General features: G+C 59.5%; 2 protein-coding genes across 3 annotated transcripts; one reads left to right on the top strand and one right to left on the bottom strand.

The window, feature by feature from the left end:
- The first annotated feature begins 326 nt into the window (after positions 1 to 326).
- ATG9B (autophagy related 9B) lies at positions 327 to 9,887 on the top strand. 2 transcript variants are annotated; one of them, XM_053898657.1, is made up of 15 exons: positions 332 to 1,853; positions 2,247 to 2,391; positions 2,511 to 2,544; positions 2,711 to 2,785; positions 2,983 to 3,144; positions 3,694 to 3,835; positions 5,400 to 6,154; positions 6,341 to 6,494; positions 6,711 to 6,890; positions 7,479 to 7,715; positions 7,885 to 8,018; positions 8,203 to 8,299; positions 8,501 to 8,624; positions 8,711 to 8,852; positions 9,016 to 9,887. In XM_053898657.1, the coding sequence occupies exons 1-14, from the start codon at positions 1,851 to 1,853 to the stop codon at positions 8,836 to 8,838; spliced, it is 2,370 nt and encodes a 789-aa protein (XP_053754632.1). In that variant the 5' UTR covers positions 332 to 1,850; the 3' UTR covers positions 8,839 to 8,852; positions 9,016 to 9,887. The 2 variants fall into 2 exon arrangements, with proteins under 2 accessions (XP_053754631.1, XP_053754632.1); XM_053898656.1 differs by having other exon boundaries at positions 327 to 2,391.
- NOS3 (nitric oxide synthase 3) lies at positions 9,853 to 27,987 on the bottom strand. The gene is given in 27 exon segments (XM_053898658.1): positions 9,853 to 10,370; positions 10,485 to 10,679; positions 11,047 to 11,195; positions 11,956 to 12,077; positions 13,301 to 13,388; positions 13,479 to 13,689; positions 13,961 to 14,125; positions 14,127 to 14,134; positions 14,718 to 14,905; positions 15,298 to 15,376; positions 15,490 to 15,622; positions 16,980 to 17,154; positions 17,267 to 17,383; positions 17,781 to 17,848; positions 20,966 to 21,070; positions 21,329 to 21,473; positions 21,655 to 21,728; positions 21,834 to 22,028; positions 22,634 to 22,735; positions 23,239 to 23,413; positions 23,523 to 23,662; positions 23,860 to 24,001; positions 24,094 to 24,185; positions 25,455 to 25,617; positions 25,827 to 25,975; positions 26,321 to 26,426; positions 27,725 to 27,987. Coding segments are annotated over 27 exon segments (3,606 nt in total). The 5' UTR covers positions 27,883 to 27,987; the 3' UTR covers positions 9,853 to 10,208.

Below are 27,987 nucleotides of genomic sequence, written 5' to 3'. Positions count from 1 at the left end.
AACGATTGAGAACCACTAGTGTGGAGGTCCCGTATAGCTTATGGAGGCGCCCCCCCCCCACATCCTTCTTTCCCACAGATGCCTTCTTACCGCAGTCAGGGTGACTTGTCTAAGGACCCCACCTCCCAGCTTTTGCACCTCCGTTAAACATTTATTTCTTCCGTGTAATTTGCATAGTTACCCTCCCCCCCACCCACCCACCCCCCCCCCCCCCCCCCCGCCCCTCCACGGTCTATGGGTCTATGACTTCTTTCTGAGTAGTGATTCTGGCTCATTCATCCATACCCCCTTCCCCTCCCAAGTGGTGCCTGATAGAGAAAAGTGCCCTTTATAATAAATTAACTTGAATTGGGGTGCTGGTAGGGCAGCTGTCAATGAATGAATCAGGGGGGATACTGGGTATGAAAATGTGCCAGATTAGCTTGAGGTTGGGCTGGGTGTATGGGAGGGGTCCTAATGTGAATGTGGTGGAATACTGGGGTGAGGGAGGTTGAAAAGAGATCAGGCAAAACCCTACACAACCTGTAGGCAGATGTCTTGGCAGATATCTCTAAGATATGGGAATTTCCTAGCCCCTCTGCAATGTGGGATTCCATCTTGGGCACTAGGATGCCACCTCTAGAAGGAATTCTGCCTCCTGCTCAGGGATAAAACTATGCAAGCCCCGAGCTACTTTAACAATTCCTGTCCCAGGAAGGCAGCACAGAAGGAGAAAAACAGGCATATCTGGTCTCGTGTTTTGTGAGCAATTCCATGATTGCCTCCACATTCCTCCAGTGAACACACTCTGGGAAGCACTTTGTTCCTCTCTCTGTTTCACAGATACTGTCCCCTAAGACAGCCCTCAGGCCTAAGCCCTGGAGGCCCTGACACCTGGGCAGCTGAGTCAGCACCTCAGGAATGGGCTTTAGTAGCAAATCTGTGATTCAGGGCCCCAGGAATGGCGTCGAACATGCCAACAAACCAGCTGCCTGCTTCTCCTCCTTGAGGTGGCAGAAAGGAACTCAACCAGCTCGTCCCTGGGTATGCAAATTATCCTTCCTGATCCTGGCCCCCCAGCTGCCCTCTGCTGGTTCAGCTCTGATGCTTCTCAGGGGGCCCCCCAAACTGGATGAGGACTGGGGAAGAGAGTTCCGGTGTTTCCCAAGATAAAGAGGAAGACAAAACGGAACTCCCAAGGAGCCTTTTTCTACCGAAGCCCCCCCAAACCACTCCTCACGTCTGGAATAGCTGCCTCTCCTTTCTTTACCTCCTCCCTTTCCTCAGTTTCCTCCAACCTGGCTGCCCAGTCTGGCAATCTCCCCTCCCCTTCGTATTGGCAGGCAAACAGAACACCAGCCTTTTCTTTTGTTTTTTCTTCTTTTTGCTTTTGGTCTTAAAGCCTTTCTCTGTGGATCCCTGTGTGCATGTGTAGAGAGAGGAGACCAGGTTTCAAGAAATCAAAGATGTAACATCTTAGCCTCATAGTCTTAGAATCCTTTGGTAGAAGTTTCTTTTGGCTTTGTTATTTTGGCTGCTACTTTCTGGCCTTCCCTTTAAATCCATTCCAGGTCTGAGGAGGGGACAGTAGGTGTCTCTGGTCTGCATGTTCTTCGCCTCTGCCTCTCCAGCTTGTGCTCCTCCCAGGCACAGAGGCTTGGCCGTGACAGGTTTGGCCGCAGATTGCCCTGGAAGGGGTGTGAGTTGTCAGACAGGTGACTGCCGGCTTGGACGCCTGAGGCCTGCCCTGACTGAGTCACCTTGCTGTTGTTGTCACCATCCTTGCTGGAGTCCCTGCTCAGCAACCCAGACCTCTGTGGATACGGCAGCAGCTCCCATCGTCCAAGCTTTCAGGAGAAGCTACTGGCCCGATGGTGAGGCAAGTGGGCTGGGGGGGGAACCGAGGGCGGCTGGGGCGGTGGGGAGACCTGGGGCCTGGATCAGTGCCTCTCCTCCCCATGCCGCTGCCCCCTCTCCCTCCTCCTCCATGTCGGGGGCCTGGCAGAGGGAGGATTTCCATCTTCTCTCTGTCCCCTGCCCCTCACACAAGAAGCTCTCCTTCCTCGGTCCCTCCCCCGGCCCTGGGACCCCCCTGCCCAGCGTTGCAGGCCCCAGGGGGCTCTCAGCCTCCCCACAGTGCCCTCCCCACCCCAACAACGCAGGCAGGGCCCGCGATGACACCCAGCTCTGCTCCCCCCTCTTGGGGCTCCCACTCCACCCCACCCCTGGCCCCAGTGACTCCCCCTCCCTCGCACCGATGCCCCCAGGACCCTCCTGGGCTGCGGATAGGGCCTCTGATCCCTGAGCAGGATTATGAGCGGCTGGAGGACTGTGACCCCGAGGGGTCCCAAGATTCACCCCTCCACGGGGAGGAGCAGCAGCCCCTGCTCCATGTGCCTGAAGGGCTCCGAGGTGAGTGTGGGTGTGGGGCTGCGAGGGGAGCATGCTGGGGAGGGCCTGGGGGCTCCCGAGGATGTGAACTGGGCGCTCAGGTGAGAGCCAAGTCCCAACACTCTCCCCTCTGTGCCCAGGCTCCTGGCACCACATCCAGAACCTGGACAGCTTCTTCACCAAGATATCCTTTGTGCTCGGCCTGGCAGCACCTGTGTGGGAGGGCCCTTTGGTGCTGGTGCCATTCTTGGCCGGTGGCTCTCAGGGCACAGTGGGTTGCGGAAGTGAGGGAGAGGTGTCTTCGAGAAAGGCCCTTCATGCCTCAGGCTTCTTTCTTGACGCACCGCCACATCTATAGCTACCACCAGAGGAATGGCTTTGCCTGCATCCTGCTGGAGGATGTCTTCCAGCTGGGGTGAGATGCTTGTCCCAAGCCCCAGACTCTGTCACCTTGCTCCCTCAGCAGTGCCTGCTGCTTTTAGTCCGTGTCGCACCCCACCCGAGCAGCCCAGAGGCTCGGCAGGGAGGGGAGGACCCTCAGGGCTGACCTGGAGGTTGGGGCAGGAGCCTGCCCTGCCCTCAGACCTGACCACTGCACTCCCTGTCTCCCAGACAATTCGTCTTCATCGTCACCTTCACAACCTTCCTCCTTCGTTGCGTTGATTACAACATTCTCTTCGCCAACCAACCGAACAACAGAACGACACCTGGCTTGCTCCACGGCAAAGTCACCTTGGCAGATGCCATCCTGTCCTCCTCCCAGTGTGCCCAGCGGTGAGTGACAGCTGGTGGGGGGAGCATGGAAGGGGGAGACGAGCAGACAAGCAGACAAGCACCGCCCCCCCCCATTCTTTTGTCCTTTGGTCTAAATCAGCAGTACTCCCAAGTTTTTGGTCTCAGCACACACTGAATACACTTAAACTTGATCAAGAACGCCCAAGAGCTTTTGTTTATGAGAATCGTATCTGTCTATATTTACCTCATTCGAGACCTAAGCTGAGAATAGCTTTAAAATCTAGGAATACACCAGCACACGTTCCATCAGCTGCCGATGTGGTGTCACACACGTAGCTTCTGGAAAAGTCCACTGTATGCTCATGAGAGAATGAGCATGAAAACGGCAGAAAACCTTCGTCTTACCTGAGAAAAGTTGGGACCTTGCCGACACTTGTAAGGGCCTCAGGGTCTCCCAGGGCCCACACGCTGAGAGCTGCTGGTGGAGCTGGGTCCCTCTCTCTGTGACTTTTCCCTCGCTCCCCAAGTCTAGTCTCCCTTTCTATTGGGCCCCCACTTTCTCGCTGCTATCTGTCCCACCCCACACAGGATCCGCTCCAGCCCCCTGCTGGTTTTCCTTCTGATCCTGGCTGCAGCCTTCTGGCTGTTACAGCTGCTTCGCTCAGTCTGCAACCTCTTCAGCTACTGGGACATCCAGGTGTTTTACAGGGAGGCCCTGCACATCCCCCCGGTGAGCTGGGTGGGCGTGTCTGTGGAGGGGTGCCATGTCAGGGGTGGGGACAGAGAATAGGGAGGAGCGGGGGCTGGACAGATGGAAGGGCCCACTGGAAAGCAGGCAGAAGGCCTCGCTGACACCTGCCCAGGCCCTGAGTAATGTTAGGAGAAGAGGTACCACAACTTACTGCTAAGGCTTGGTCCTTACCCGAGTGGAGTTTTGTTGACTTGGATTACAGCTGATGATTTAGGGTCACATGCTTGTGCTCCAAACAGTGGATATTTAGAGGAAGGGCGGTCATCCGACTTTACAGGGCAGGAGGAATTTGGGTGGGGCTGGGAAGGATAGGAGGTGGGAAGGCATTCCAAGGCCCGATGATGCAGGAGGTGGAGGGGCGGTGAGCATCTGTGGGCAGCAGTGAGGAGTGGACCCACCAGCCCGCAACTGAGTGGTCAGGCCCCGTTGGGTGATACCCCCCCCCCCCCACTTTCTGGCCTCCCTCACGATTGCAGTGAGCCACTGTGTGGGCCCCTTCACTGTCCTAGTTCATGCTTTGCCCTTTCTTTCCTCCCCATCTCGTTCATGCTCCTTCTTACTCTGTTCCCCAGTTCGTTCTTTAAGGCTCAGCTCAAAGGCTGTCTTCTGCAGCCTGCTTCCCTTGCTCCCCTCAGAAGCGCAGAACCTTCTGCATGGCTCTCCTGCAGGGCCAAGGGGAGAGGTTTCCAAAAGGCGCCTCGAGTGGGGGAGCACAGGCAGAGTGCAGGGAGGATGGAGAGGGCCAGGGGAGCACCGGTGGGGGAAGGCAGGAGTTAGAGCACTGCTTCTCCAGGAGGCTGCTGACCCTTCTCTTCCTCCTCCTCCTTTCTTTCTCCCCCTCCCCCATTCCTTCCAGGGGAAGGGGAGAGCCTGGGATGGACTGGAGAGGCTGGCCTGGAGGGACTTGACTAAGCCGGACTGGGGCAGCTGGGTGAAACTGGGCTAACGTGAGGTTTGCAGATGAGACCCGAGTGAGATCTGACAGCACCCCACCCAGACATGGACACAGCCGGTGTCTTAGGAGGGTTAATGGGCGGTGGAGTGGGATGGGGCTGGGGGCGGGGGGTCGGTCTCAAAGCATGCTGAGGCAAGAGGTGGTGAGGCTTCAGGTCCTGTGTTGGCCTGCACCCTAGGGCTGGCAAGGAGAGACAGTTCCCAGGTCCCGGCAGCAGTTCTGTGCCCTCTGTGAAGAACCAGGGCGGGGAGGTTTCAGAAAATCTGCTCCTGAGAAGCTGAGACCAAATACCTGAAGAAGTTAACTTACGAGGTGTCCCTGGGAAGCACAAGACTCATGGCCTTGAGAGTGGCAGGGGTAGGAGGAACACAATTCAGGAGACAATGAAGGGAAATAAGCGCCCTGGCCAGTGACAAGGTTAGAGGAGGGCAAGAGAGGGCAGAACTTTCGGGAAAGGTGACAGGTTTCCCCCCTTGAAGGACACTGGGTGAGGAAGGTGGGGAGAGGGCAGACGAGGGAGGTAGCTCCGTCAAGGTGAGTTTGGGCATCACCGAACCCAGCTGACGCTCAACAGCCCCCTCTCCTCAGGAGGAACTCAGCTCGGTGCCCTGGGCCGAGGTTCAGTGCCGCCTGCTGGCGCTGCAGAAGAGCGGGGGGCTGTGCGTGCAGCCGCGGCCGCTGACCGAGCTCGACGTCCACCACCGCATCCTGCGCTACACCAACTACAAGGTGGCGCTGGCCAACAAGGGCCTGCTGCCCGCGCGCTGCGCGCTGCCCTGGGGAGGCAGCGCGGCCTTCCTCAGCCGCGGCCTGGCGCTCAACGTCGACCTGCTTCTCTTCCGCGGGCCCTTCTCGCTCTTCCGCGGGGGCTGGGAGCTGCCCGACGCCTACAAGCGCAGCGACCAGCGAGGCGCCCTGGCCGCGCGCTGGCGGCGCACGGTGCTGCTGCTGGCCGCCGTGAACCTGGCGCTGAGCCCGCTGGTGCTGGCCTGGCAGGTGCTGCACGCCTTCTACAGCCACGCGGAGCTGCTGCGGCGCGAGCCGGGGGCGCTGGGGACGCGCCGCTGGTCCCGCCTGGCCCACCTGCAGCTGCGCCACTTCAACGAGCTGCCGCACGAGCTGCGCGCGCGCCTGGCCCGCGCCTACCGCCCCGCCGCCGCCTTCCTGCGCGCCGCCGCGCCCCCGGCGCCCCTGCTCGCGCTGCTGGCCCGCCAGCTCGTCTTCTTCGCCGGCGCGCTCTTCGCCGCGCTGCTCGTGCTCACCGTGTACGACGAGGACGTGCTGGCCGTGGAGCACGTGCTCACCGCCATGACCGCGCTCGGGGTCACCGCCACCGTGGCCAGGTGCTCGGGGAGCTGCCCGGGAAGGAGGGGGGCATTCCTCTGACCCGGGGCCGAGCCTCCCGCGAATCCCTACAACACCACCACCCCCAACCCCGCCCTGGGCGCCCCCTCTCCCCCGGCCCTGCCTCCCACCCGCACGTCCTCCTAACCGCGGGCCCCCTTCTGCACCCCCATCTCGATCTCCAGGTCTTTCATTCCGGAAGAACAGGGCCGGGGTCGTTCCCCGCAGTTCCTGCTGCAGGCGGCCTTGGCGCACATGCATTACCTCCCGGAGGAGCCCGGCCCTGCCGGCAAGGCCAGCGCTTACCGGCAGATGGCGCGGCTGCTTCAGTACCGAGCGGTGAGGGTCCGGCCCGAAGCGGGCCGCGGAGACCCCAGAGCCGCCAGCGTCTGGTCTGGGGGAGGGCGAGGGGCAAACGGGCTCCGGGCTGGCCATCCCGGGAGCCGGCAAGTGACTCTGGAGGTTTCCGGCCCTGGCAGGCGTCCTAGGAGACCTCTTTGTCCTGATCACGAGTCCCCTCAACGACTCTTTCTCAGCCTCACCTTGCTTCCCCAGGTCTCCCTCCTGGAGGAGCTCCTGTCCCCTCTCCTCACTCCGCTGTTTCTACTGTTCTGGTTTTGCCCCCGTTCCCTGGAGATCATTGACTTTTTTCATCACTTCACTGTGGATGTGGCTGGAGTTGGGGACATCTGTTCCTTTGCCCTGATGGATGTGAAGCGCCACGGCCACCCTCAGGTTAGAGCCCATCCCTGGCTGTGTGGGGTTGTGGTTGGATAGGGGTTTGCTTGCCTCACTTAAAGCAAAGCTGGGTTCCACCCCAAGTTCTATCACTGACCACCTGTGACCTGGAGCATGTCACTTGCCATGTGGTAGTGTCCTTATCTGTCAAATGAGGATGGTGACCGTAGCCAATGCACAGGGCTGTGAGGATTGCATGAAATGATGTGTGCAGTACCCTAACAGGGTTCCTGGCACATTGTAAGTCCAGTAAACAGGAGCGGAGACCATCAGAGAGGCTGAGAAATGAGCTGGTCAGTAGACGGGGCTGGCATAAGGCGGTCAGGCCAGCCAGCCCTGGGGTCCATCGTGCACATGCTGGCAAAACATTAAGCCCGCGCCCTACCCTTGTGCTGGCTCTAGACCCAGGTCCTGTTTTGCTGCTGTATTTTTGGTTGATCTTGAGCAAGTCCCCATCGTGGCTTCTGTTCTTTGACCTGGAAAACGGGGCTAGTGTTTCCTGTCACGCCTACCCCGCAAGGCTCCCACGGAAGCTATAAAAGCAGTGTCCACAGGATGTGAACGATTGACTGTTCTTGTTCTCAGTGGCTCTCGGCAGGACAGACAGAGGCCTCGCTCTCTCAGCGTGCAGAGGATGGAAAGACTGAGCTCTCCTTGATGAGGTTCTCCCTGGTGCATCCACAATGGCGCCCCCCAGGGCACAGCTCCAAGTTCCTGGGGCACCTTTGGGGCAGGGTCCAACAAGATGCAGCAGCCTGGGGCGCCACTTCTGTCCGCAGTCCCCCCACCCCGGGGGTGCTCAGTGACTCCTCCTCACCTCTGGTGAGTTGCAGCCTGGCCTACTCTTCTGCCCTCACCACCCCCAGGCTCTCCCCTCCAACTCACTGTTTGTATTGACCTGCTCCCTGGTCCAGCTTGCCCCCGGGCCTTCCCTAGACTTCCTCCCTCCCCTTCTGGCCTCACTTCTGACACCCTCTTCTCTTGCTCCCAGCCTGAGGCCTTCCTGGCCAACCTCTTGGTGCACCCCCTCCTGCCCCCGCGGGACCTGAGCCCCACAGCCCCCTGCCCAGCCGCAGCCACAGCCAGCCTCCTGGCCTCCATTTCCCGCATTGCCCAGGACCCGAGGTGAGGGGGTGGGGTGGAGTGGGCCCGAGATGAGATGGAGAACAGCGCGGGTGGCGGGGCTGATCCCCCAGGAGGAGTATGCAGGGGCACTGGGGGTGATTGGGAAGGGGAGATCAAGTCTGGCCCTCCCCGGGGGCCCTGGGGGGAGGGGCATGTCTTTGGACTACTGCACCCTCTGTTCCAGCTGTGTGTCCCCAGGAGGCACTGGGGGCCAGAAGCTGGCCCAGCTCCCAGAGCTTGCTTCTGCTGAGATGAGTCTGCATGCCATCTACCTGCACCAGGTGAGCAGAAGGGTGCCAGAAAGAGACATGTAGGGAGAAAGCAGCTGAACGAAATGGAGACTGAGCGTGGGGTAGAGTGTAAGGAAGTACTCAATGGGAGCTGGAAGAGGAGGTTTTAAAACCCCCTGCACCTAGTCCAGGGGCTGTGCTTCACACTGAGGGGCAGAAAGGAAGCCCATCGTTCTTCTTCGTTCCATTTAGCTCCATCAACAGCAGCAGCAGGAACTGTGGGGTGAGGCTTCAGCCTCTTCCCTGTCCAGGCCCTGGTCCAGCCCCTCCCAGACACTCTCGCCTGATGAGGAGAAGCCGTCCTGGTCAAGTGATGGTGAGGTGGTCAGGGTGTGCGGGGGACAGACCCTGGGTTGACGGGGGGCATCGCTGCACTGCCCAGCTGATGGCTCATCTCACCAGGCTCCAGTCCTGCCTCCAGCCCCAGACAGCAGTGGAGAACCCAGAGAACCCAGGATCTGCTCCCCGGAAGGTTTCAGGAGACCACAGATGCCCAGAAGGAGCCTGGCCAGGCCCCTAGCACTGACTGAGAGGGCTCCTCAGGGTTGGTATTGTCTAACTGGGGTGGGAGCTGGGGAATGAAGAGAAAGTTGGGTGGAGCCAGACTTGAAGGGATGGGGGCAGTGGTGGGAATTCAGGGCGATAGGGACGGTCATCTTTGGAATGTAAACCTCCGACTGCTTGCCAAGAGCCTTCTCCTCCCCCAGGTTCCCTGGCTTCTCCAGCCGTAGGAGATCAGACAAGGCCGAGTGGAAGGGCATGATGCCGAGCCATCTTTAAAGACCCCCGCCCCCCTGACTTTAGATCTAAGGATGTTTCAGTTGGGCAGGACTTGGGGGAGGTTAATGATAAGCTCATCCCAGAGAGCAGAGAAAGGGTAGGAGAGGAGATGCCAAAGGCATCTGGAGACAGTGTTAGAGACGATCCCCGTCTGAAGGGGCTAAGGGGACACCACACCAACTAACTGTCCTCGAGCAATTGCCTGGGAAGAAATCCCCAGGTATCCTCAGGGTGGAGGACGGGGCCAAGGTGGAGGCCTAGCTAAATGCAAGGGAAACAGTGAGGGACGGGACCTGGATGGCAGTGGGCTCTCCAAGCCTGTCTGGCCTTCACGTTCCACTGGGGACTTGTGAGTGGAAAGACTCTACAGAGGGCTGGTGGTTTTGGAGCTCAGCACTGGCAGCGCTGGCTGCGGAAGTGGGTGTGGATCCTCATCCTGTCTGAAACCGGCTGTAAAGGTTGCTCATGGCTTGCTGCACCTCTTTGTGACCTTCGTCTCTGGCGTCCCCACTCCTGGTGGAGGGCTGTACCTCCTTCTCAATCAAGAGCAAGGAAGCAACACAGAACTGCCCGTGATGGGCTGGAAGCCACATTTCCAGAGCGCTGGGTCAGAGTGGAGTGTGTAGGATAGGACTCCCTGGCAAAGAATTGCCACGCCCTCCAGCTGCACAAGTTAACAAAGCTTGTTGTTCTGCAATTTTAATCGATGGGGCTGGGTTAGGCATCTTGGTAGCGCTTGTAACATCGGGTCCAGTCTCTTATGGTGAATTTTCAATAATAAATATTTTAATGATTTAGAGATTAGGATTCGAGATAAGATACTCCCGAGGGAGGTAAGGGGAACCTAAAACTCACCTAATGAACACAAAAAGGGGGTGACAGTGGGCCCGGGAATATCTGCTGGGAGGGACCCTCCGGACCTGGGGCAGGTAAACAGACCTAGAGAGAGACACTTCCCTCATCCCCTGGAATACGTGGGCAGTCTCTGGATAGAGGTGGGACGGCACCTCGGGAGGGGAGGGAGAGGTGGCTGGTCTGGTAACACCGACAGGAGAGCGGCAGAACCAGAGTAGACCGACGGCCCCTCTCCTGGAACTGGGATGGAAAGCAAGAGGGGCTCTCAGGGACTGGGGGTGTCTGGGCCGGGCGGGTCGAACGCCCAGGGCACTGCGCCGCGCAGATGCCGCTCCTGCAGGGAAAAACTCTGGGTGCGTATGCGGCTAGTCACCTCCTGGGTGCGCAGTGTGAGCCCGAAAATGTCCTCGTGATAGCGTTGCTGATCCTGCCGGGAAAGAGGGCAGCGGATCAGAACACGAGTGGAATCTAAGCGGGAGTGGGCCCCGCCCCCGGGATGGCCCTGCCCCGCCCCGCCCCGGCATGGTCCCGCCCCCCGCACCCGCAGCACGCCGATGACGTCGCCGGCCTCGTCCAGCTCCATGTCGCCCTCCGTCGCTAGGATTCGCTGCACCGTCTGCAGGACGCTGGTTGCCATGGTGACGTCGCCGCACACAAACATGTGGCCCCGCTCGAGGCACAGCACGCGGTGCACCTCAGCCGCCAGCTCCGTCCGCAGGATGTCCTGCACGTAGGTCTGAGGGAGGCGGAGGTTAAGCGGCGCGCCCTAAGGAGCGCGTGGGTCCCGGGGGCGGGGGAGGGGCGGGCCAGGCGGGGCTTAAGTGCGCGGCTCTGCGGCCTAGAGAGGTGGAGCCAAACAAGGGGCGGGGCTTGGTGAAGGTGGGTGAGACCAAAAGGCACGCGGGAGGGGCCGAGTGGGGGCGGGGGCCTGCGTGACGCGGGGTGCCCGCTGAGGGGCGGGGCGCCAGCTGAGGGGCGGGGCGGGGCGGAGGGCGCGCACCGGAGGGGCGTGGTCGGGCCTGGGCCTGGGCGCCCTGCTGGAGCGCAAGAGGGCGCTTCCCCGGCCCCTAGCTTCAGGTTACCACGGCCTCAGGGGGTCGCACCTTAGGGCAGTCGGGCTCCCGGGAGAAGGCGGTGAGGACGCGTCCAAAAACCCCGCGCTGCTGGGCATCCTGCACCTCGTCGCGGTAGAGGTGGTCGAGCTGGGAGCATCGGCAGCCGAACACCAAGGTCATGGGGGCCGGCTGCAGCCCTGCAAGTAGCACTGCGGCTTGGGAGAGCCCCCTCCCAGGGGCGCAGCCCTAGCGACTTCGCCCACTGGCTACTGACAGCCCAAGCCTCTGGTGTCTGGCCTCCAGAAGAGTGCGGAATGCTTTCACAGAGACCTTGCCCGACCCTGGTTTGCGGAGACGACGCTCACGGGGAGGCAGCTTACGAGAGGTGGTGGCTCCTCGGGTGGAACGACCAGCGGTGGCATTGCGCTAGAACGTGGGGCTTCTGACTCAGACGCCCTTGGCACCATCTGACACGGAAGTTCTAAGAGCCCCCATCTAGCACGGTCCCTGCTCCAACCCCATATTCTTCCACACCCTCAGTTTCCGCACTCTCTGCCTTCCTCTCTGTCACAGCCCCCTCCTTTTGTTTTACCGGGTGCCCTGCACACGCCATGTCCAACCTGAACATCCTGTAGCTTCCTTGGGTCTTGGACACAGCTGGGTGAGCTCTGGGGCAGTCCCAAGTACACTTTGGCCATTTGAGTCCTAGCCCCATTCTCCCCAGACTTCCAGTTCCCCCTGTACCCTTGTCTTTAATCCGGTTCGACTGCCTACTTTGTGTCTGGCACCAGGGAGCCAAGTGAACAGGGCACCGCCCTCTGGTTGATCTACTAAGTTTCTGTTCACCTCTGTGGCCTGTTCCTTGCCTTCCTTCCTGTCTTCCAGGTTTCTGTCTTCCAGTCTCTGTCCCTTTCCCCCCTCCTGCCTTCCAGTCATTCCCTTGGCCCCCAGTCTCACCTTTGCTGTCAATGTCGTGCAGCCGCTCCTGCCAAAATCCCCGGAAGGGGGCAATACCTGTGCCAGGGCCCACTAGGATGCAGGGCAAGCTGGGATCAGGCGGCAGCCGGAAGGAGGGAGCCCTAGTGGAGAAACACTGTCGGCCCCTGTGCTTTCCCAGCTCCCCCGATTCTTACCATCTTCCATTGAGGGGAGAGAAGAGAACTCAGGTTCCACTGATAAGTGGGATAATACTTGCCACATGTGTTCGACACAGTCTCGCTCACAGTGAGCACGATGTATTTATGGAAAGAACTCTACCTGCAGGCAGAAACTCCCTGGACCTGTGCTTCTGGAGGTTGGGTCACAGGAAATACAATGTAATTTGAAGTGAAGAATGTTCTGATATCTCAGTTTAAGAGATTTACAAAACATGGGAAGGGAAGGACAGCTTTTGGCTCATAACGAGTTCACTCATTTTCAGTCATAGCCTTAATACGGGTATTTGGATCGTATTCAGTAGATTGGTACAGTGTGTGATTCCTCCTGATGGGTTTGGGTGACGGGACCTAGTTGGTGCCCATCCTGGAAACTCTTTTAAGTCCCCCCTGAGACTTTGGGTCCTGGCTGCTGGGTGGGGTGAGACTTCTGAACGCGGCACGCAGGAAGGGCATCCTGAAGACTTTAACTTTCTTCCAGTCCTTACTGATACTTTGGTAACTTAACTAGTTCTCCCTGGACTAAGTGAGGACTAATCCTGGAACAGGACACAGTTCCCAAGTGCCTGACTGCCTCCCCAGTCAGACTGACCTCGAGGATGTAGCAAGGGATGGGGCGCCTGGGTGACTCAGTCGGTTAAGCATCCGACTCTTGATTTCGGCTCAGGTCATGATCTCCCGGTTCGTGAGTTTGAGCCCCATGTTGGGCTTTGCGCTGACATTGCGGATTTGGGATTCTCCCCCCCCCCCCCACTTCAAAAACAAACAAATAAATACAACTTTCAAAAAAGTCAACTAAGCAGGGGACATAGTGTACCTAGGTGCAGCAGGAGCTGCCGGGCGAATCCCAGCCGTGTCTCTGGGAGGGGAAGCTTTGGGGCAGGATGCTAAGTCCAAATGAGTAAAACGCCCAAAACTTCGTCGAAGTTCTGAAGTCGCTTAAGCGGACACCCCGTCCTTGGTACGTGTTGAGTCGGTCCTCCCTGCTCCCAGTCACCAAAGTTTCCACCCTCACCCTGTGCGACCACCTGCTGATTCCTCTGTCTGTCCCCAGCCATCTGTCTGTTCCCGGCCGTCCCCGGGGCACTTTGTCCACCCCTGCTTGGATGGACACTCTCTCCTTTGATGTCCCTGAACTACTCACTCACCCCCTGATGAAGCAAGGTACGGGATCTCCGGCCTTCAGCTGGCTCAGCCATGTGGAGCAGACTCCATAGTGCAGGGGGCCCAGTCCATCTGGGGGTCGGGGAGGAGAGAGAGGGTGCCGATGAGGGGCCCGTCCCCGGGTCCCCGTGTGGCCCTGACCCTGGCCCTTCGCAACCTCACCCTGGGTCCTGTACGCCAGCACGGCCACCGTGAGGTGAATCTCTCCCGGGTGGGCGCTGGGCGCCGAGCTGACGGAGTAGTACCGGGGCTGGAGCAGGGGCAGCTGGGTGAGGAGCAGGGGGGCAGGCAGCGCCACGGACGGGAACTGTTCCAGCGCCTCCAGCAGCGTGGGGCACCGGAACCACTTCCACTCCTCGTAGCGCCGGGGGTCCTGGTGGGGGCGGGGCGTCACGGCTCTGGAACCTCCCAACCCTGCCTGCTGACCTCCCTTCTTCGCTCCTCCTGAACTGAGCCCCCTGGGGTCTCTGCCTCCTTAGTTCGGGCCAACAAACGTTTCTGGAGCGCCGAGAACTCAGCGATGAGTTAGTGACTCAGGGGCTGGGTCTTAAGCCCCAGGACACGTGAGCCAGGTGCCTGCCCCTTCCCCACCCGGCTCGTCCTGCCTCACCAGCCCCTGCTGCCCGCCCGGGGTGGCCCTGCACCTGGCTGAGGCTCTCCAGCTCCTGCTGTTCACCGGACTCTTCCGCCAGGGTGCTGAGCAGTCGAAGGAGTTGAGGGCTGGGCGGGGAGGTGATGTCCAGGAAGAAGGTGAGAGCCTGGCGCAGCGTGCAGGGGGGCAGCCGGGGGTCCCGAACCCAGCTGGGGGGGTGGGCCACCTGGGGGGTGGTGTACAGGGGAGGTCTGAGGAAGAGGCCAGCTGGAACTGCATGGTCTGAGGCGATGGTTGCTTGGGGGTAACACCAGCCCTGACCATCCACGTCTTGTGCTTTATCGGAGACGTTACCTTTGAATAGTGGTGGTGAACCTGTGTGGGCAGCCCCGGTGTGTGTGTGTGTGTGTGTGTGTGTGTGTGTGTTTGAGGCCCTGGCTGGTTTGGGTTGGTCTGAGCTGTGCTTCTCCCCCACCAACTTTAACCCTAGGCACTGGTGTGGCAGAGGGTGGACCCGACGGCAGCTATGGAGCAGGCTGGGCTGTCGGGAGGAGACTTTGGGAGGAGCTCAGAGGGAGAGGGCAGCCTTCTGGGGGGCATGGGGGGCAGGTACTGGGAAAGCCACCCTCTGTGGACCATCCCGCAGCAAGGTCACCCTGACAGGAGGAGGCACAGGCGGCTCTGAGCACAGGCATTACGGCCGTGAGTGGAGGTGGAAGCTGCCTACCAGGTCCTCAGCTCAAGGGGACCCTGAAGTCAGGGGGACAGGGTGGGCTGTCACTGTCATGTCCCAGACCACGCCTTCTCACCAGGGCTGCCCTTCTCCAGCTGCTCCACGGCCACGGGCTCTCCTGGCGGAGGCGGGTCCTCCACACGGCTCAGCAGCGCCTCCACGAGGCCCGGTCGGTTGGGCGGGCAGATGCCTATGTGGTCCCCCGGCTGGTACTGCAGCCCCTCCTGGCCTCCAGTGTCCAGGCGCACCAAGATCGTGGCCCGGCTGGGGGGTGAGGAGATAGGGCAGTTAGGGGGAGCGAGGAGGACCTGGGAGGAGGGTGTTGGGATGGGGTGGCGGGGGGGGGGGGGAGGAGAGGCCAGGACAGGTGTGTGTGTGGGGGGAGGAGAGGTCAGGACAGGTGTGTGTGTGGGGCAGAGGCCAGGACAGGTGTGTGGGGGGAGGAGAAGCCAGGACAGGTTTGTGGGGGGGGGGAGGAGAGGCTAGGACAGATGTGGGAGGGGAGAAGAGTCCAGGACAGGTGTGTGTGTCGGGGGGAGAGGCCAGGACAGGTGTGTGTGTGGGGGGAGGAGAGGTCAGGGCAGGTATGTGTGTTGGGGGCGGGGGGGGGAGAGGCCAGGACAGGTGTGGGTGGGGGCGGGGGTGGTTGTCCTTACGTGGACTTGCTGCTTTGCAGGTTTTCGACTGAGAGGATGGCAGCCTGGAACATCTTCCTCCTGTGCACATGGATCAGGCCTGGGGGGAGAGAGAGACTCAGCCAGAAGCCCGGCCCGGCCCCTGAGAGTTAGTCCTGGGGCCCCGGGAGCCCAGGGGCGGCCGGCAGGGTCAGGGGGAGGCCAGAGCCTCACCTGGCAGCAGCTGGAGGCCCTCCGCCTGGGTGCTGAGCCGGTACCTTTGGCGCTTCCAGCTCCGTTTGGCGCTGAATATGTCCCGGGCGGCAGCCTTGGCGTCCTCTCCCACGCAGAAAGTCTCACAGGAGGCCTGAGGGGCCAGGTGGGGGCTGAGGGCCTCTGGCCACCGGGGAGGGCCGGGGCAGAGAGGAGCTCAGGGGGGCTGAGGTGGGAGGCCGAGCTGGCCTGTTGGGTGTCCGGTTGTCGCCTTCCATTCCGGGGACCGTGGGAGTGGAGGGGCCCTGCCGCGGCTCACGCCTGTGGCGGGGGGGCGGCCCCGGTGGCGGGATGGAGAATGGGATCGAAATGGAGGCTGAGGCTGACCGTGCCTCGTTCTTCGGCCCGTTTCGTGGCCGGGCCACTGCACTAGCTCTGCCCTGACACCCACTCGTTCGGGTCACACCGGCTGGTTACTTAATCTGGTGGGCGTTCATCTCTTAGGGAGCGCGGTGCTCGGCGCACGGTACGTCTGTGCGTTCAGACCTGCGTTCAAACCCTGACTCCTGTGCTTAAACTCCACGTGCCTCAGTGACCCCATCTTTACACCCCGTTAGGTTCTGGCGAAGATTATGTAAAACCCTAGAGCGCTCCTGGCGCAGGACCCTGCATTTGGGGGGGTTGTGGAAAGGGTTTCTGGCTGGTCTGTGCCTCCTGAGTGGCTCACAAAGGCTGGAGGGGGCCCCTGGGGCAAGACCCCTGGGAGGGTGCATATTCTATTTGTTTCTGTTCAGGTACAAGTCCTGCAAACTGCTTGGCCAGCTCCCGCCTTGAAATCCAGGGTCCCTCTGTGATTGGCTGCTCCCTCTCCTCCGACCTGTGTCACCAGTCTTGTTAATCTTTCTTTTGTGTGTGTAAAGTCTTATATCTCTTCCTTCCTTCCGTGGCCCCCTCCCTTCCTTCCTACCCCCACCGCTGCTGCCGGAGTTAGTGAGTTAGTTCAGCACCTTCCTGCTTCTAGTTGGATGTTCCTCTCATTGACCTCACGTCTTTAAAGTGGTGTCCCTAAAATCTCACGGTGCGCCCTGCTTTTCCTGTCCCACTCCTAGCTTCCAGGCACTCCCTTTCATGTGGTTTCTTTAGTCTTGTTTTCCATTCTCCTCCTCCTCCAACTTGAGCCTGTCTCTTTCTCCAGCTGGACTTTCTCTACCCCAGCAGGCCCTCTGCCTGCGCCAGGTGCCCCCACAGCCCCCCTCCAAGGATGTCCTCCTCCTCTCCGTCGGCCCAGACCTGCTAAGCTGTAGCCTGGGAACCTTGGTTGGGCCAGCGCTGCCCTGCAAGGGCGTCAGGAGTGGGAGAAGGAGCCTGGCCAGCTTCAGGCATGACCCCCAGACCAGGCAGAGCTGCCCCTGGAGGAAGCCCAGGCTGAGAAAGTCCCAGCTCTGTTAGTCTGGGTGTTCAGGTGGGAGCGGAAGCCTGGGTCAGATGCGGGGACAGGTCCAGGGGCTCACCTGGAAGGCGGCCTGGGCCCAGCCACGGAAGGCCTCCTCCTGGCCACACAGCTCGTCTCCCTGGCCCAGCTGCAGCAGCCGCTCGCCACCCAGCTCCTCCAGCCGTGTGTCCACCGCACGGGCGAAGGCACAGAAGTGGGGGTACGCCCGGGAGCCCAGCCCGAACACACAGAACCTGGGGTGCAGGGAGCCGTCACTGGAACCCACAGCCGTTCCAGCCCCACGCGTGCCCAGGCAGCGTGCCCGCCCTCCCCCGCCTCCCCTCACTGCAGCCCCCCCCCCCAGACCTGAGGGTACCCAGTGCCCCTGCACTGTCTGTGTTACTGGACTCCTTTCTCTTCCGCCTCCAGGAGGACACCAGCGGGTCTGAGCAGGAGACACTGTTGAAGCGGATTTTGTAACTCCTGGCAAAAGAAGACCAAGACAGGGCCGTCACAGGGAGCTGGAGGCTCGGTGCGGGCCCAGACACAGCCAGGGGACAGCTTCAGGGTGTCTGCATCTGGGGTAAGAAGGGCCCTGTCCTCGGGCTTGGCTCTGTCTCCCAGGGATCTCTGCGCCTTCAGGCCCTGCCGTGCCCGCCTTGTTCTCTCTGAAGGACACCTCAGGACTGACCAGACTGTGAGTGGGCAGGTCACAAGGGAGGAGGGCATCCTGAGCTGTGATGGGGTCCAGGCCCCCTCACGTCTGCCCTCCAGCTTGTGGAGGTGCAGAGGGGGAACATTTCAGCCCCCCTTTCCTCGTTGTCTCCAAATGCCTCACTGCCCTCCCTCCACCTCCCCCCAAAGTCCCACCCCCACTCACCTGTGTTGTTCTGGCCGAGGGGAGCTGTTGTAGGGACCAGACATTTCCATCAGGGCTGCCGCAAAACTCTGGCGAGGGGAAGCGTGGTTATCGTGGTTAGTTTTGCTTTACTTCAAACCACACAGAAGTTGAAAACTGTACTGGGCTGATCCTTAGAATTCTTATCTGTAAATTGTGATTTTGTTTGGAAAATTTCAAACCAGGTAGTGGCTTTCTGGAAACATGGCAGAACCATAAAATGATAAAAGGGAAAATCTACCCTTACCTTCCCTCTAGTCCGGGCCCCCAAGGCAGGGGCCCTGTTGACAGGTGCTTAACCTCCGAGCTCTGTTTCGTTGTACTCAGAAATGTATCTGTATTTATAGTTTGTTAAAAAAGTAAAAATGGGGCCACACCATATTTATCTGCTTTTTCTTAACAACCTGTCATGGATATATCATGGATGTCCTTCCTTCCAGGTCATCACATGAAGAATGACCTCCTTTCGAAAAACAAAATTTTTTAAAATTCTTATTTATTTGGGAGAGAGAGGGAGGGAGACAGAGAGAGGGAAGGAGGGAGGGAGGGGGAAAGAGAGAGAGAGAGGGAAGGAGGGAGGGAGGGAGGGGGAGAGAGAGAGAGAGAGAGAGAGAGAGAGAGAGAGAGAGAGAGAGAGAGAGAACCCAAGCAGGGAAGGAACAGAGAGAGGGAGACACAGAATCCGAAGCAGGCTCCGGGCTCCGAGCTGCCAGCACAGAGCTTGACCCAGGGCTCAAACTCACGAACCCCGAGATCATGACCTGAACGGAAGTCAGATGCTTAACCGACTGAGCCAGCCAGGCGCCCCTGACCTCTCCTTCTTTGGAATGGCTACATAGTGCCCCCTCATTGGCAGGTACTACATGTACGAGACTTCCCTCTGACTCAGGACCTCTGGGTGGTCTATGACCGATGCCCAAGCACTTGCATATATACACTCCTGCTGCCTCTTTTGCGTGTTTCGGTAGGGCCACCCTTAAAAGTGGAGTTACCAAGTCAGAGGATTTAAAGACCTGATGAGGAAGGTGAGTCAGACCGTCCTCCAGCAACCAGGTAGAGCAGTGCTCTTTGCTCACTCCTGCCAGCACTGGATGTGGCCAGTCCTTGATGTTTCAGCCAACTCGATAGGGGGAGAACAGCCCTCAGTCTCCCTGCCATGCCTCCATCTCGTCTTCTGGAAGGCTGAGCCGCGTCATGTTCTGCCGGAACATCTTGGCGCAGCAAAAGCCAGAAATGCGGCAAGGCTGGGACGTCTCAGCATTAACTGTAGATGCATTTGGGTGGTGGGGGTCTCTAGGTTCAAATACTGCCTAAATTTTGTTTTCTGAACCTTTTGTTGAAGGGTCACACATGCAGAAAAGCACACAGGTCTTTAATGTCCAGCTTTCTAGATTTTCACAAACTGAACCTACCTACGTAGTCCGCATCCTCTCCAGAAACATCGCTAGAATCCTAGGATTCACCTCCTTACCCCTCCGAGTCACCAGCCCCCCCCACCCCGCGGGGGCAACCACTCTCCTGATTAAGTCACCACGAATTCGTTTTGTCTTCTCTGCACTGAATACAGAGTGAACCCTATGGTCTGATTCTTTTGTGTCTGGCTTCTTTCCCTCTACGTTACATTGTCAGGTTCATCTATATCATGTGGTTGTGAGCCGTTCGCCCTCATTGCTGTATGGACTTTGAATAAAACCACAATGTGTTTCTCCATTCTTACTGTTGATTGTCATTGGAATTGTCCCCAGTCTGGGACTATTATGAACAATGTTGCTGTACACATTCTTGTTAGTGTCTTTAGTGAATACACCCCATTTTCTATGGGGCGTATTCCTAGGTTTGCTCCATTTTTTAAAAAATCAGATAAAATTTACATACATTGAAATGCACAGACCGTAGTGTGCGGTTCAATCCATTTGGCTGTTCGGCAGGGTTTTTCTTTTGTTTGTTTGTTTGTCTTAAAGTTAAACACACATTTACCCGATGACCCAGCAATTTTCTCGGAGGTATTCATCCAAGAGAAATGAAAACATAGGCCCACAAAAGCCTTGCACAAGAATGTTCACGACAGCTTGATTCATAATAGCCAAACACTGGAAATGGCCCAAGTGTCCGTCAGCAGGAGAGCAGAGAAACACGCATTGTAGTCACATAGTGAGCACTGCTCAGCCGTCGAAAGGAATGAGGTGCTGAATCACTCACGGTGAGATGAGCCTCAAAAGCAGGCCGAACACTTACCGTGTGCTCCCCTTTCTATGACATCCTAGAGTGGGCGAAACTAAGGTGACAGAAGTCAGAAGGTTGCTGGCCTTCGGTAGGGATGGCCTGGGAAGGGGCTGGCCGGAGGCATTGACGAAGGGGACTGCCCAGGTGATGGAAATGTGCTGGGTCTTCGTTGGCTCGTGGGTCACATGAGTCAAAACACTATTCTTATACTAAAAGAGTAAGTGATTCTATCTTCCTTTGCAAGGCAGATGAGAATGGGGGCCGGCATGGGCCCCACGGCAGGGGGAAGGCTTGCATCGGAATTCTGCTTTAGGGTACTTGAGGAGGTACTTTGTGCTAAGAAGGCATTTATCACCTAGACGCTGAAACATGAGAGCCCCAGAAATGAGTGCAGCTGGGGCCGCCAGGGACGGAGAAGCTGGAAAGATAATGGTTAATAATAAAGTGTTCTGTGGCGGTGCTCTAGTTTGCTTCTTTAAGGATTTGTTCAGAAAGCGAAGTTGCCTGATCTCTGCTGACATCTCTTTTTCTTTCGTCAAGGAAAGAAGAAAAGGAAAAGCCGACATTGCGTAGCGGGCAGAGTATCGCTGTTTTTCTAATTTGTCCATGCTTGAGAGCAGTCTAACCTCGTCGGTCAGCCCAGAAGTGCCTTCCATGTGTTAAATGCTTGTACTGATCATGGAAATGACTTGGGGACACACTGAAGCAGGTGTGTGTGTGTGTGTGTGTGTGTGTGTGTGTGTGTGTGTGTGTCAGGGGCAGCCCCTGTGTGACCTGGAGAATGGCTTGTGCAGGCTCTGGGGTCCCAGTGGAATGTCCACACTCGCACTCTGGGGGACTCTCAGGGCATCACCACTCTCCCTCGTGGGGATGGGGTTCCTGCCCAGCCACTCCATGTTGAGTCTTCCCTCATTCCCAGTGGCCCCTTTACTGCTGGGTCTCACCTCTCCATTCTCTGGGGGATCACCATTCCCGAATGTGCTGGTCACGACCAGCACTAGCGTCTCATGCTCGAGGGACACGACATCATACTCATCCATGCACAGGACCTGTGGACAAGGAGAAGACAGATGTCCCAGGGACTTGGTCTCTGCTGCCCTTGTACCTCTACTCTGGGCTCTCGAGGCAGGGCACGATTCCGACCCTGACTCAGGCCCCTACTCAATCCCTGAATCCATTTGGATCCCGGGGTTCCTCCTGGGCTCTGACTTGTGACCCTCTCCTGTCCTCCAGAGCACATCTGAAGATATAGATCAACCCCCCCCCCCGCCCCTTCTAGGTCCCCACCCCTCTGGGCTTAGCCCTACCCGGGGATCGAAAGCCTTCCGGAAGAGTCTCCCCAGCTGCTGTGCATAGCTCTGGGCCCGGCCGGTCTCGGAGCCATACAGGATTGTTGCCTTTACTCGCTTTGCCATCACGGTGCCCATGAGTGAGGCAGAGATCTTCACCGCACTGCAGGCGAGGGTGGGGTGAGGGGGGGGTCCCAGGCACACAGAGCCAGGGCCTCCCCCGGTGCACGGTCCAAGCAAGGTCTTGGGGCGCTGAGTGGTGGGTGTGGGAGTTGGTGGGCCTTCCCACTGCTAAAGCTGGTGCCCTGGGTGTGGGGGAACAGCAGCATTCCTAGGGCACCTACTTGGCCACTTCCTTAAAGGTCTTCTTCCTGGTGATGCCGGCACCCTTGGACCCACTTCCCTTCCACGGGTCTGGCTGCAGGGGAGTGATGGGGGGAATGGAGGAGGAGGAGGTAAGTAAAGAAAGCAAAAATTTGGAGGCCCCTGGGGGCTGCTGACAGCGGGCAAGTGGGGTGGGCACCTGATAGTGGAAGGCAGGGGACAGGACATAGTTGACCATCTCCTGATGGAACACAGGGGTGAGGCTGCCGGAGATGGGGGGCACGATCCAGGCCCAGTCGGCAGGGCAGCCCCCCCTAGCCTTCTGCTCATTCTCCAGGTGCTTCATGAAGGAGGCCGTGGCAGCATGGTGGTCCACAATGGTCACTTTGGCCAACTGGGGTTGGGGAGGCAGGGGCTTAGACTCAGCCTACAGACCCACACTTGTCACCCTGACCACCGCTGTGTCCTGGGTCACCCCACACCTAACACAGGCCGTGTCCCCCTACCATGCTGTCACCCCTGCACCCATGCAGCGTGCACGGCCACCCCCGAGGCTCAGTAGCAGCAGCTCTGGTCTCCCACATCTGGATGTCCTGCCCCCACAACCAAAACATCCTAAACTCTGGCCAAGTCCTCAGCAGGCAGTTTCCTCAAACAACAATGCTCAGCAGGCCTTCAATCCTGGAGTTAGCATTCCCAGAAGCCAGCGGGTCCCACAAACCACCGTACCCACTGTGCCCTGGGGGCTTGCATTACTGAGCATGTGCTGGTCAGCAGGGCTCCCGGCGTCCCAGACCATCCTACCGCGGCACCCGGAATCGCATGTGCTGTGTCCCCGGACCGGAGTTGCATTGCTGTGTCCCCAGACCTGCAGGCCCAGTGTGCCTCACGGACTATGGCACTTCTTCCTGTTGTCTCCAACTCCTGCCCTGTCTCTAATTGCCTCCCTCTCTTCCAGCCCCAGCCCCTTGCCTTCCTGGCCGGTCTGGGCCTGTGTACCTGGTAACTGTGCAGCACGGCCAAGTTGATTTCCACGGCTGCCTTGTCTTTCCACAGGGATGAGGTGGTCCGGGTATCCAAGTCCATGCAGACGGCCACATCCTGGGAGCAGGGGTGCATAGCGTTGGTAGGGACAAGGTGTAGGGGAGAGGACGGAGTAGGAGGCGCGAGGGTGGCCAGAGGCCTGACTGCTTAGTTTGGGGCTGGTTCAGGTCCTTGCCTGCAAAGGCACCCCAAAACATAGAGGGACCCTGGGTCAGTTACTTCTCTGCCCCGGGTCTTAATTTCTCGTCTCTAAAATGGGTCTTAACATTGTTTTGCAAGATCTGCTTTGAGAATCTGATGAAAGCTATAGAGCCATAGGTCCTATTCCCAGAAAAACAATTCCATATTTGTACCAATACACATGCATTCCTTTGCCCCAAACTTGTGGTCCCAGAGCCTCCAAAGTTCTAATTTGAGAGGCGGCTGGGACCTTAGTCAGACTCTCCCAGCTGCTGACAGTCTGTGGATCTGTTTGCACGTCAAAGGCTCCAGCCCGGAGGGGATGGGGCGGGCAGCTCCCCGCCCCCTCCCGCACCCTCTCCCTACCCTCTGGTCCTCACCTCCAGGATGTTGTATCGGTGCGGGTCACACAGGTTCCGCGTGCCGATCTCAGTGCTCATGTACCAGCCGCTGAAAGGGGCCGCGGGGAACTCCAGCCCCCCAATTTCCAGCAGCATGTTGCTCACCGCCGGGAGGGCGTACCAGCGCAGGCCCAGGGCCGCAAACCACTCCAGCCTGGGGGTGTCGGGGTGTGGGATCAAGCTGCCCGTGGAGCCTCGGTGCCTGGCCACCCCACCCCCCGGGCAGCCCCTCCACCACCTGACCCAGGCCCTGCCATGCTCACGTGGGGTGCTCCAGGGGCACCTCGAGGACCAGCTCGGGGGGCAGGGCAAAGAGTTCCGGGGGCTCATCTGGGGCCTGGAGCAGTAGGGGCAGTACGTCAAAGCGGCCGTTTCCCGGGGTCCAGCCGTGCTGGATGCAGAGCTGCGGGGAGCAGGGCCAGAGGGGCGTCTGAGGGGCCCAAGCCCCCACTCTCCTCAGGGACCCCCTTCATCGGCATCTCCCTCCGTCATCTCAGTGAGGGTCCCCCCTCCCTGCTTCATCGCCCACCCTTTGGACCCCGTGCCCCATCGCAGAGCCCTCACTGGCCGGCCTCCACTTCTCCGCCTCTCTGTGCCCACCTCAGTGATCTCCACATTGGCTGGGTCCCCCCGCACGGAGCCATCCTGCTGCCTGTACCCCGCGTAGCGCACCAGTTGGCTGTTCCAGATTCGGAAGTCTCCGCGGCCTGGGGCGCGCTGGGGGAACACTGTGATGGCCGAGCTGACATGGGGACGACAGCTGTCAGAGCCCCACCTCTGCTGGCACCTAGGGGAGGGATGCCATCTGGCACAGTGTTGGGGGGGCCCACTCACCGGAGGTTGCCCCGGTTGGTGGCATACTTGATGTGGTTGCAGATGTAGGTGAACATCTCCTGGGCAGAGTTGCAATCCCGGGCATCAAACACCTGAGCCAGCCAAGGCAGGGGGACAGGGGGACACAGGGGTCTTGACTATCAGCTCTAGGAGAAGGTAACGAGGCAGGGGAGGGTGTTGCCACCTCCTGAGAAGCCTCCAAAGGCTGGAGGTGTTACTCGTCACGGTTCTTTCTCCTCCAAGGAGCCTCCCTGACTGCGTGCACACACACTGAGTCCTTCCTGCCCTGTGGCCCACACACCCAACGCAGCCTTGTCTGCCTTTATCTCCTTGCTGGGACATCCCCCCCCCCCCCCCGCAGAAGCTGACTCAGTACCTGCCACAGAGGAGGGACCCAGTCACTACCAACCCGACGGCCAGGGAGGGGTGCCAACTGACGGGGAGGCCACCTAAGGGTGTGGGTGGTGAGTTCCCCATTACCTCATGGTGCTCAAGCAAAGGCGGGTGACCCCCAGCCAGTCATCAGACTGTCCCTGAGCACACTGCTGATGGGAAGGGGGTTGGCTGCACGAGGTGGCCGTCCGGGAGTCTGCCTGTCCTGATACTCCTATGCTAGTAGAAGCCATCTTGACTGGCTGAGGGCGGGGGGGGGCCGCAGGGGGCCGGGAGATCCCTTTCCTGCTTGTGTTAGTGACCGAAGCAGGGGGTGGCATTGGCTGGCCTGGGGCCACGGGAGGGATGTAGCAGTGAGTGTGATCACATTTGGAAGGTCTGATGGGTTCAAAGCTGAGCTTTGAACAACTTCAAGGGTATGCAAGGTTCAGACAGGATGCTTCTTTTATTCAGGACTTCTTTGGGATTTGCTGAGCATGTGGCTTTATTCCAAATTCTTTGGTGGCCAGGTACAGCTAAGGAGGCCAAGGTCATGGGTTAAGTTCCCCTGCAGGTCAGCTCGTTTCTCTTAGGCTGTTCCAGTGGTGGGAGCGTGAAGGAGTCTGTGGGGCCCAGGCAGGCACTAGAGGGCTGGGCTGGGCAGGTGAGGCCGGCACGGAAGAAACAGCCAGGGGCCTCTTCCAGAAGATTGCTTCTGTTGAACTGATGATACCGCCCAGGGACCACGGCTCAGCTGTCCTCACTGACCCAGTGTATCTGGGTGTTTCTCCTCGCAGCCAGTCAAGACACTGCCTCTGGACGTAACAACCAGGTGGTAGCTACTGGACTGGGGGCTCCCCAGGGGTACCGATCTCTAAGTCCCCACTGCTTGGGACCCCCCTAGGGAAGCCTCAGGGGCTGCCCTCACTGATCCTTTCCTTTTTCGTGTCCCCCAGTCCCCATTCTGGGTGCTTGCTAGCCAGCCACACCTGCAGCTTCCCCCACTGGATCCGGCCCACGCAGCGGGGTGCATTTCTCCAAGCCTGCTTAGCCCCGAACACCAGCTCGCTCTCCCGAAGCTGGTATGTGCCTGCGGCTGCTATCTCGGCTTCCACCTCCTGAAGCCTCTGCTCATGGGCCTGGGAGCCACTCCTGTGGTGGAGCAGAAGGAAGTCGAGTCAGCGAGGGGTGGGGGGAGAGGTTCCCCAGGCTTTGTGTGGGTGTTGGGGGGAGGCTGGTGTCAGGGTGTGGGATGGGGAGCAGCTCCTGGGGAAGGTGGTCATCATTTCGAGGCCTCGGCAGGACCAGGGCCCCAGGTCAGAGGACAAGGGTGGGCCGTGGGTCTCAAGGCACGGTGTCACCTCTTGATGGAGCTGTAGTACTGGTTGATGAAGTCCCTGGCCTGGCTCAGCAGCTGCTCAGTGGGTGGTGGGTCCTGGGAGGGCCGGCTCTGCAGTTTCCGTGGAAAAACCAGGGAGCCCAGGCAGCGTCTAGGGGTGCAGGGCCCCTCCTGGGTTGGGGTGGAGGGCAGAGGCAGAGAGAGCAGGGAGCACAAAGGTGAGGACCTGGTCAGGGTGCAGAGGCAGGGGAGGGGGCAGAGGGAGGGTGGGTCTGGGCAGGTGTGGGTTCAGGGCTGGGACCGAGACTGGAAGTAGGGGTGAGGTTGTGCCAGGTTATGGTAGGACTTGGGGCAAGGGCGGGAGGCCGGGAGTCACCAAAGTCCCCTGGGCGTCCCTTATCTCCTCTGGCTCTTCCCAGTCTCTCTTGTCTTTGGAGACCAAAGGGCGAGTTCTAGAGGGGACTGGCCTTTGCCCCCCTGACCCTGACAGGGGACGGGGAGGGCTCCCGGCCTTACCTGCTGAGCCTGGGCACTCAGGGTGTCGTAAGTGATGCTCCCCACCTCCCAGTTCTTCACACGAGGGAACTTGGGCCCCTCCGGGGGCTTGGTGAGGGGGGGACTGCTGGGACCCAGGGGAGAGGTCATGGGGGAGGAACTTTTTTCCCCCGGAGACCCCTCCGACAACATTCAGAACCGCAGTGATTGATTGCTTGCCTGCCATGGGCTTTCCTACACTTTCTCTGTCAGCCCCCTCGAAAACCTTAGGAGGTAGATAATATATTTGTGTCCTCATTTACAGACGAGGAGGGACCTGAGGCTCAGAAAAGTTAGGAATCTTGCCAGGGGCCACATGGGAAGAACTGGTCCCTTTAAAACCCAGGCCCACCTGTCTCCCAAGTCGCCAGACCCTGGGCTGCCCAGGGCTGCAAGCACTGAGCTCCTGAGCCCCTGGCCCAAGGGTGGGTCTCATCCCTGTTCAGGGCCCACCTCACCCCTTCTGGACAGGGGGGTCCAATCCCCCCCCGGAGCTGTGATGAACCCTACCTGGAGGGGGATGGAACCCACCCTTGAGCTGAGGGAAACCCTGGGATTCCTCAGCCCAGATTTTCCTCCCCAGTCACCCCCTGCTGATAGTAACTGTTGTGTGAAGGGAGGCCTCAGAGGCCTTATCACTTCCTCCCAGAGGCTGAAGCCAGCAGCGGGGAGGAAGGGAGGGCCTCGGACCTTGGGTGCGCCAGTGTGGAGCCTTCCCCGTGGAGCTGCCTCCGGCCCTGCCACCCTGCCTGGCCTGGCACCCCACCTGGCCTCCAGCCGCCCTCTCTCTCTTCTTGGGGCTGAAGGTACCACGTTAGTTTGGGGTTGACAGCCGCTAGGAGGTGGGGCCTGGAGGAGAGGAATGCTGCCTGTTTGCTCTCTTCTCAGCCTCCCATGCCAAGGTCCTGAATCTCCTGGGCCAACTCTCTCCCCTTCTAGATCGCCTTCTCATTCCCCTGTAACTACCCTCCCTGGCCCCTTTCTTCTCTTAAATAATCCTCACCGTTTGTTGGAGGCTTGTCGTGAGCCAGAAACCCGCAACAATCCCATGGAGTAATTATTGCTATATCCCTGTTATGTATAAACGCTCAGAGAGGTGAAGTAACTTGCTCAAAGTCAAACAGCTCTTGGCGGCAGAGTAGCAATTCAAACCCGGTAAACCGGCACCTTTACCTCCCGCTTTCACCTGTTGCCTGCTGGTCCTGACCCTGGTCTCTTCTCCGAACCTCCCTGATTGTCCTGTTCTATCCACGCCGGTAGCCCTTTTGTGTGGGCGACTTGGTCCTCCTGGCCGGGCTACAGGCTCTAGCCCTTCCCAGCCTGGGGCTCTAGGGCTTGACACCCTCCCGCCTGCCCCCTGCTTCTCGCAGCTTCCAGGGTCCTTACCTGCGGTCTGGCGCGGGTGGGGGTGCGGGTGCCGGTGCCCTGCCGGGCTCTGCTGTCGGGGAGGCTGGGCCCTGCTTGCCGCACAGGCCCAGGCCCAGCCCCAGCCCCAGGCCGCAGGGAGGCCCCGGCTCCTGGCCCACACTCTTCAAATTGCCCATGTCAGCCTCGCCTCCGCTCTGGCACTCTGAGCAGAGCCCAGGCCTTTTCCTTAGGAAGGGGAGGGGGCAGTGGGAGGGGGCTCTCCGGTGCTGGCCCTTGCCCCG

Source organism: Panthera pardus, unplaced genomic scaffold, assembly GCF_024362965.1.
Source record: "Panthera pardus isolate Hobbes unplaced genomic scaffold, ASM2436296v1 HiC_scaffold_9, whole genome shotgun sequence".
Taxonomy (NCBI): Eukaryota; Metazoa; Chordata; class Mammalia; order Carnivora; family Felidae; genus Panthera; species Panthera pardus.
Note: the sequence above shows the minus strand (reverse complement) of the source record. Positions and strands in the feature narration are given on the sequence as shown.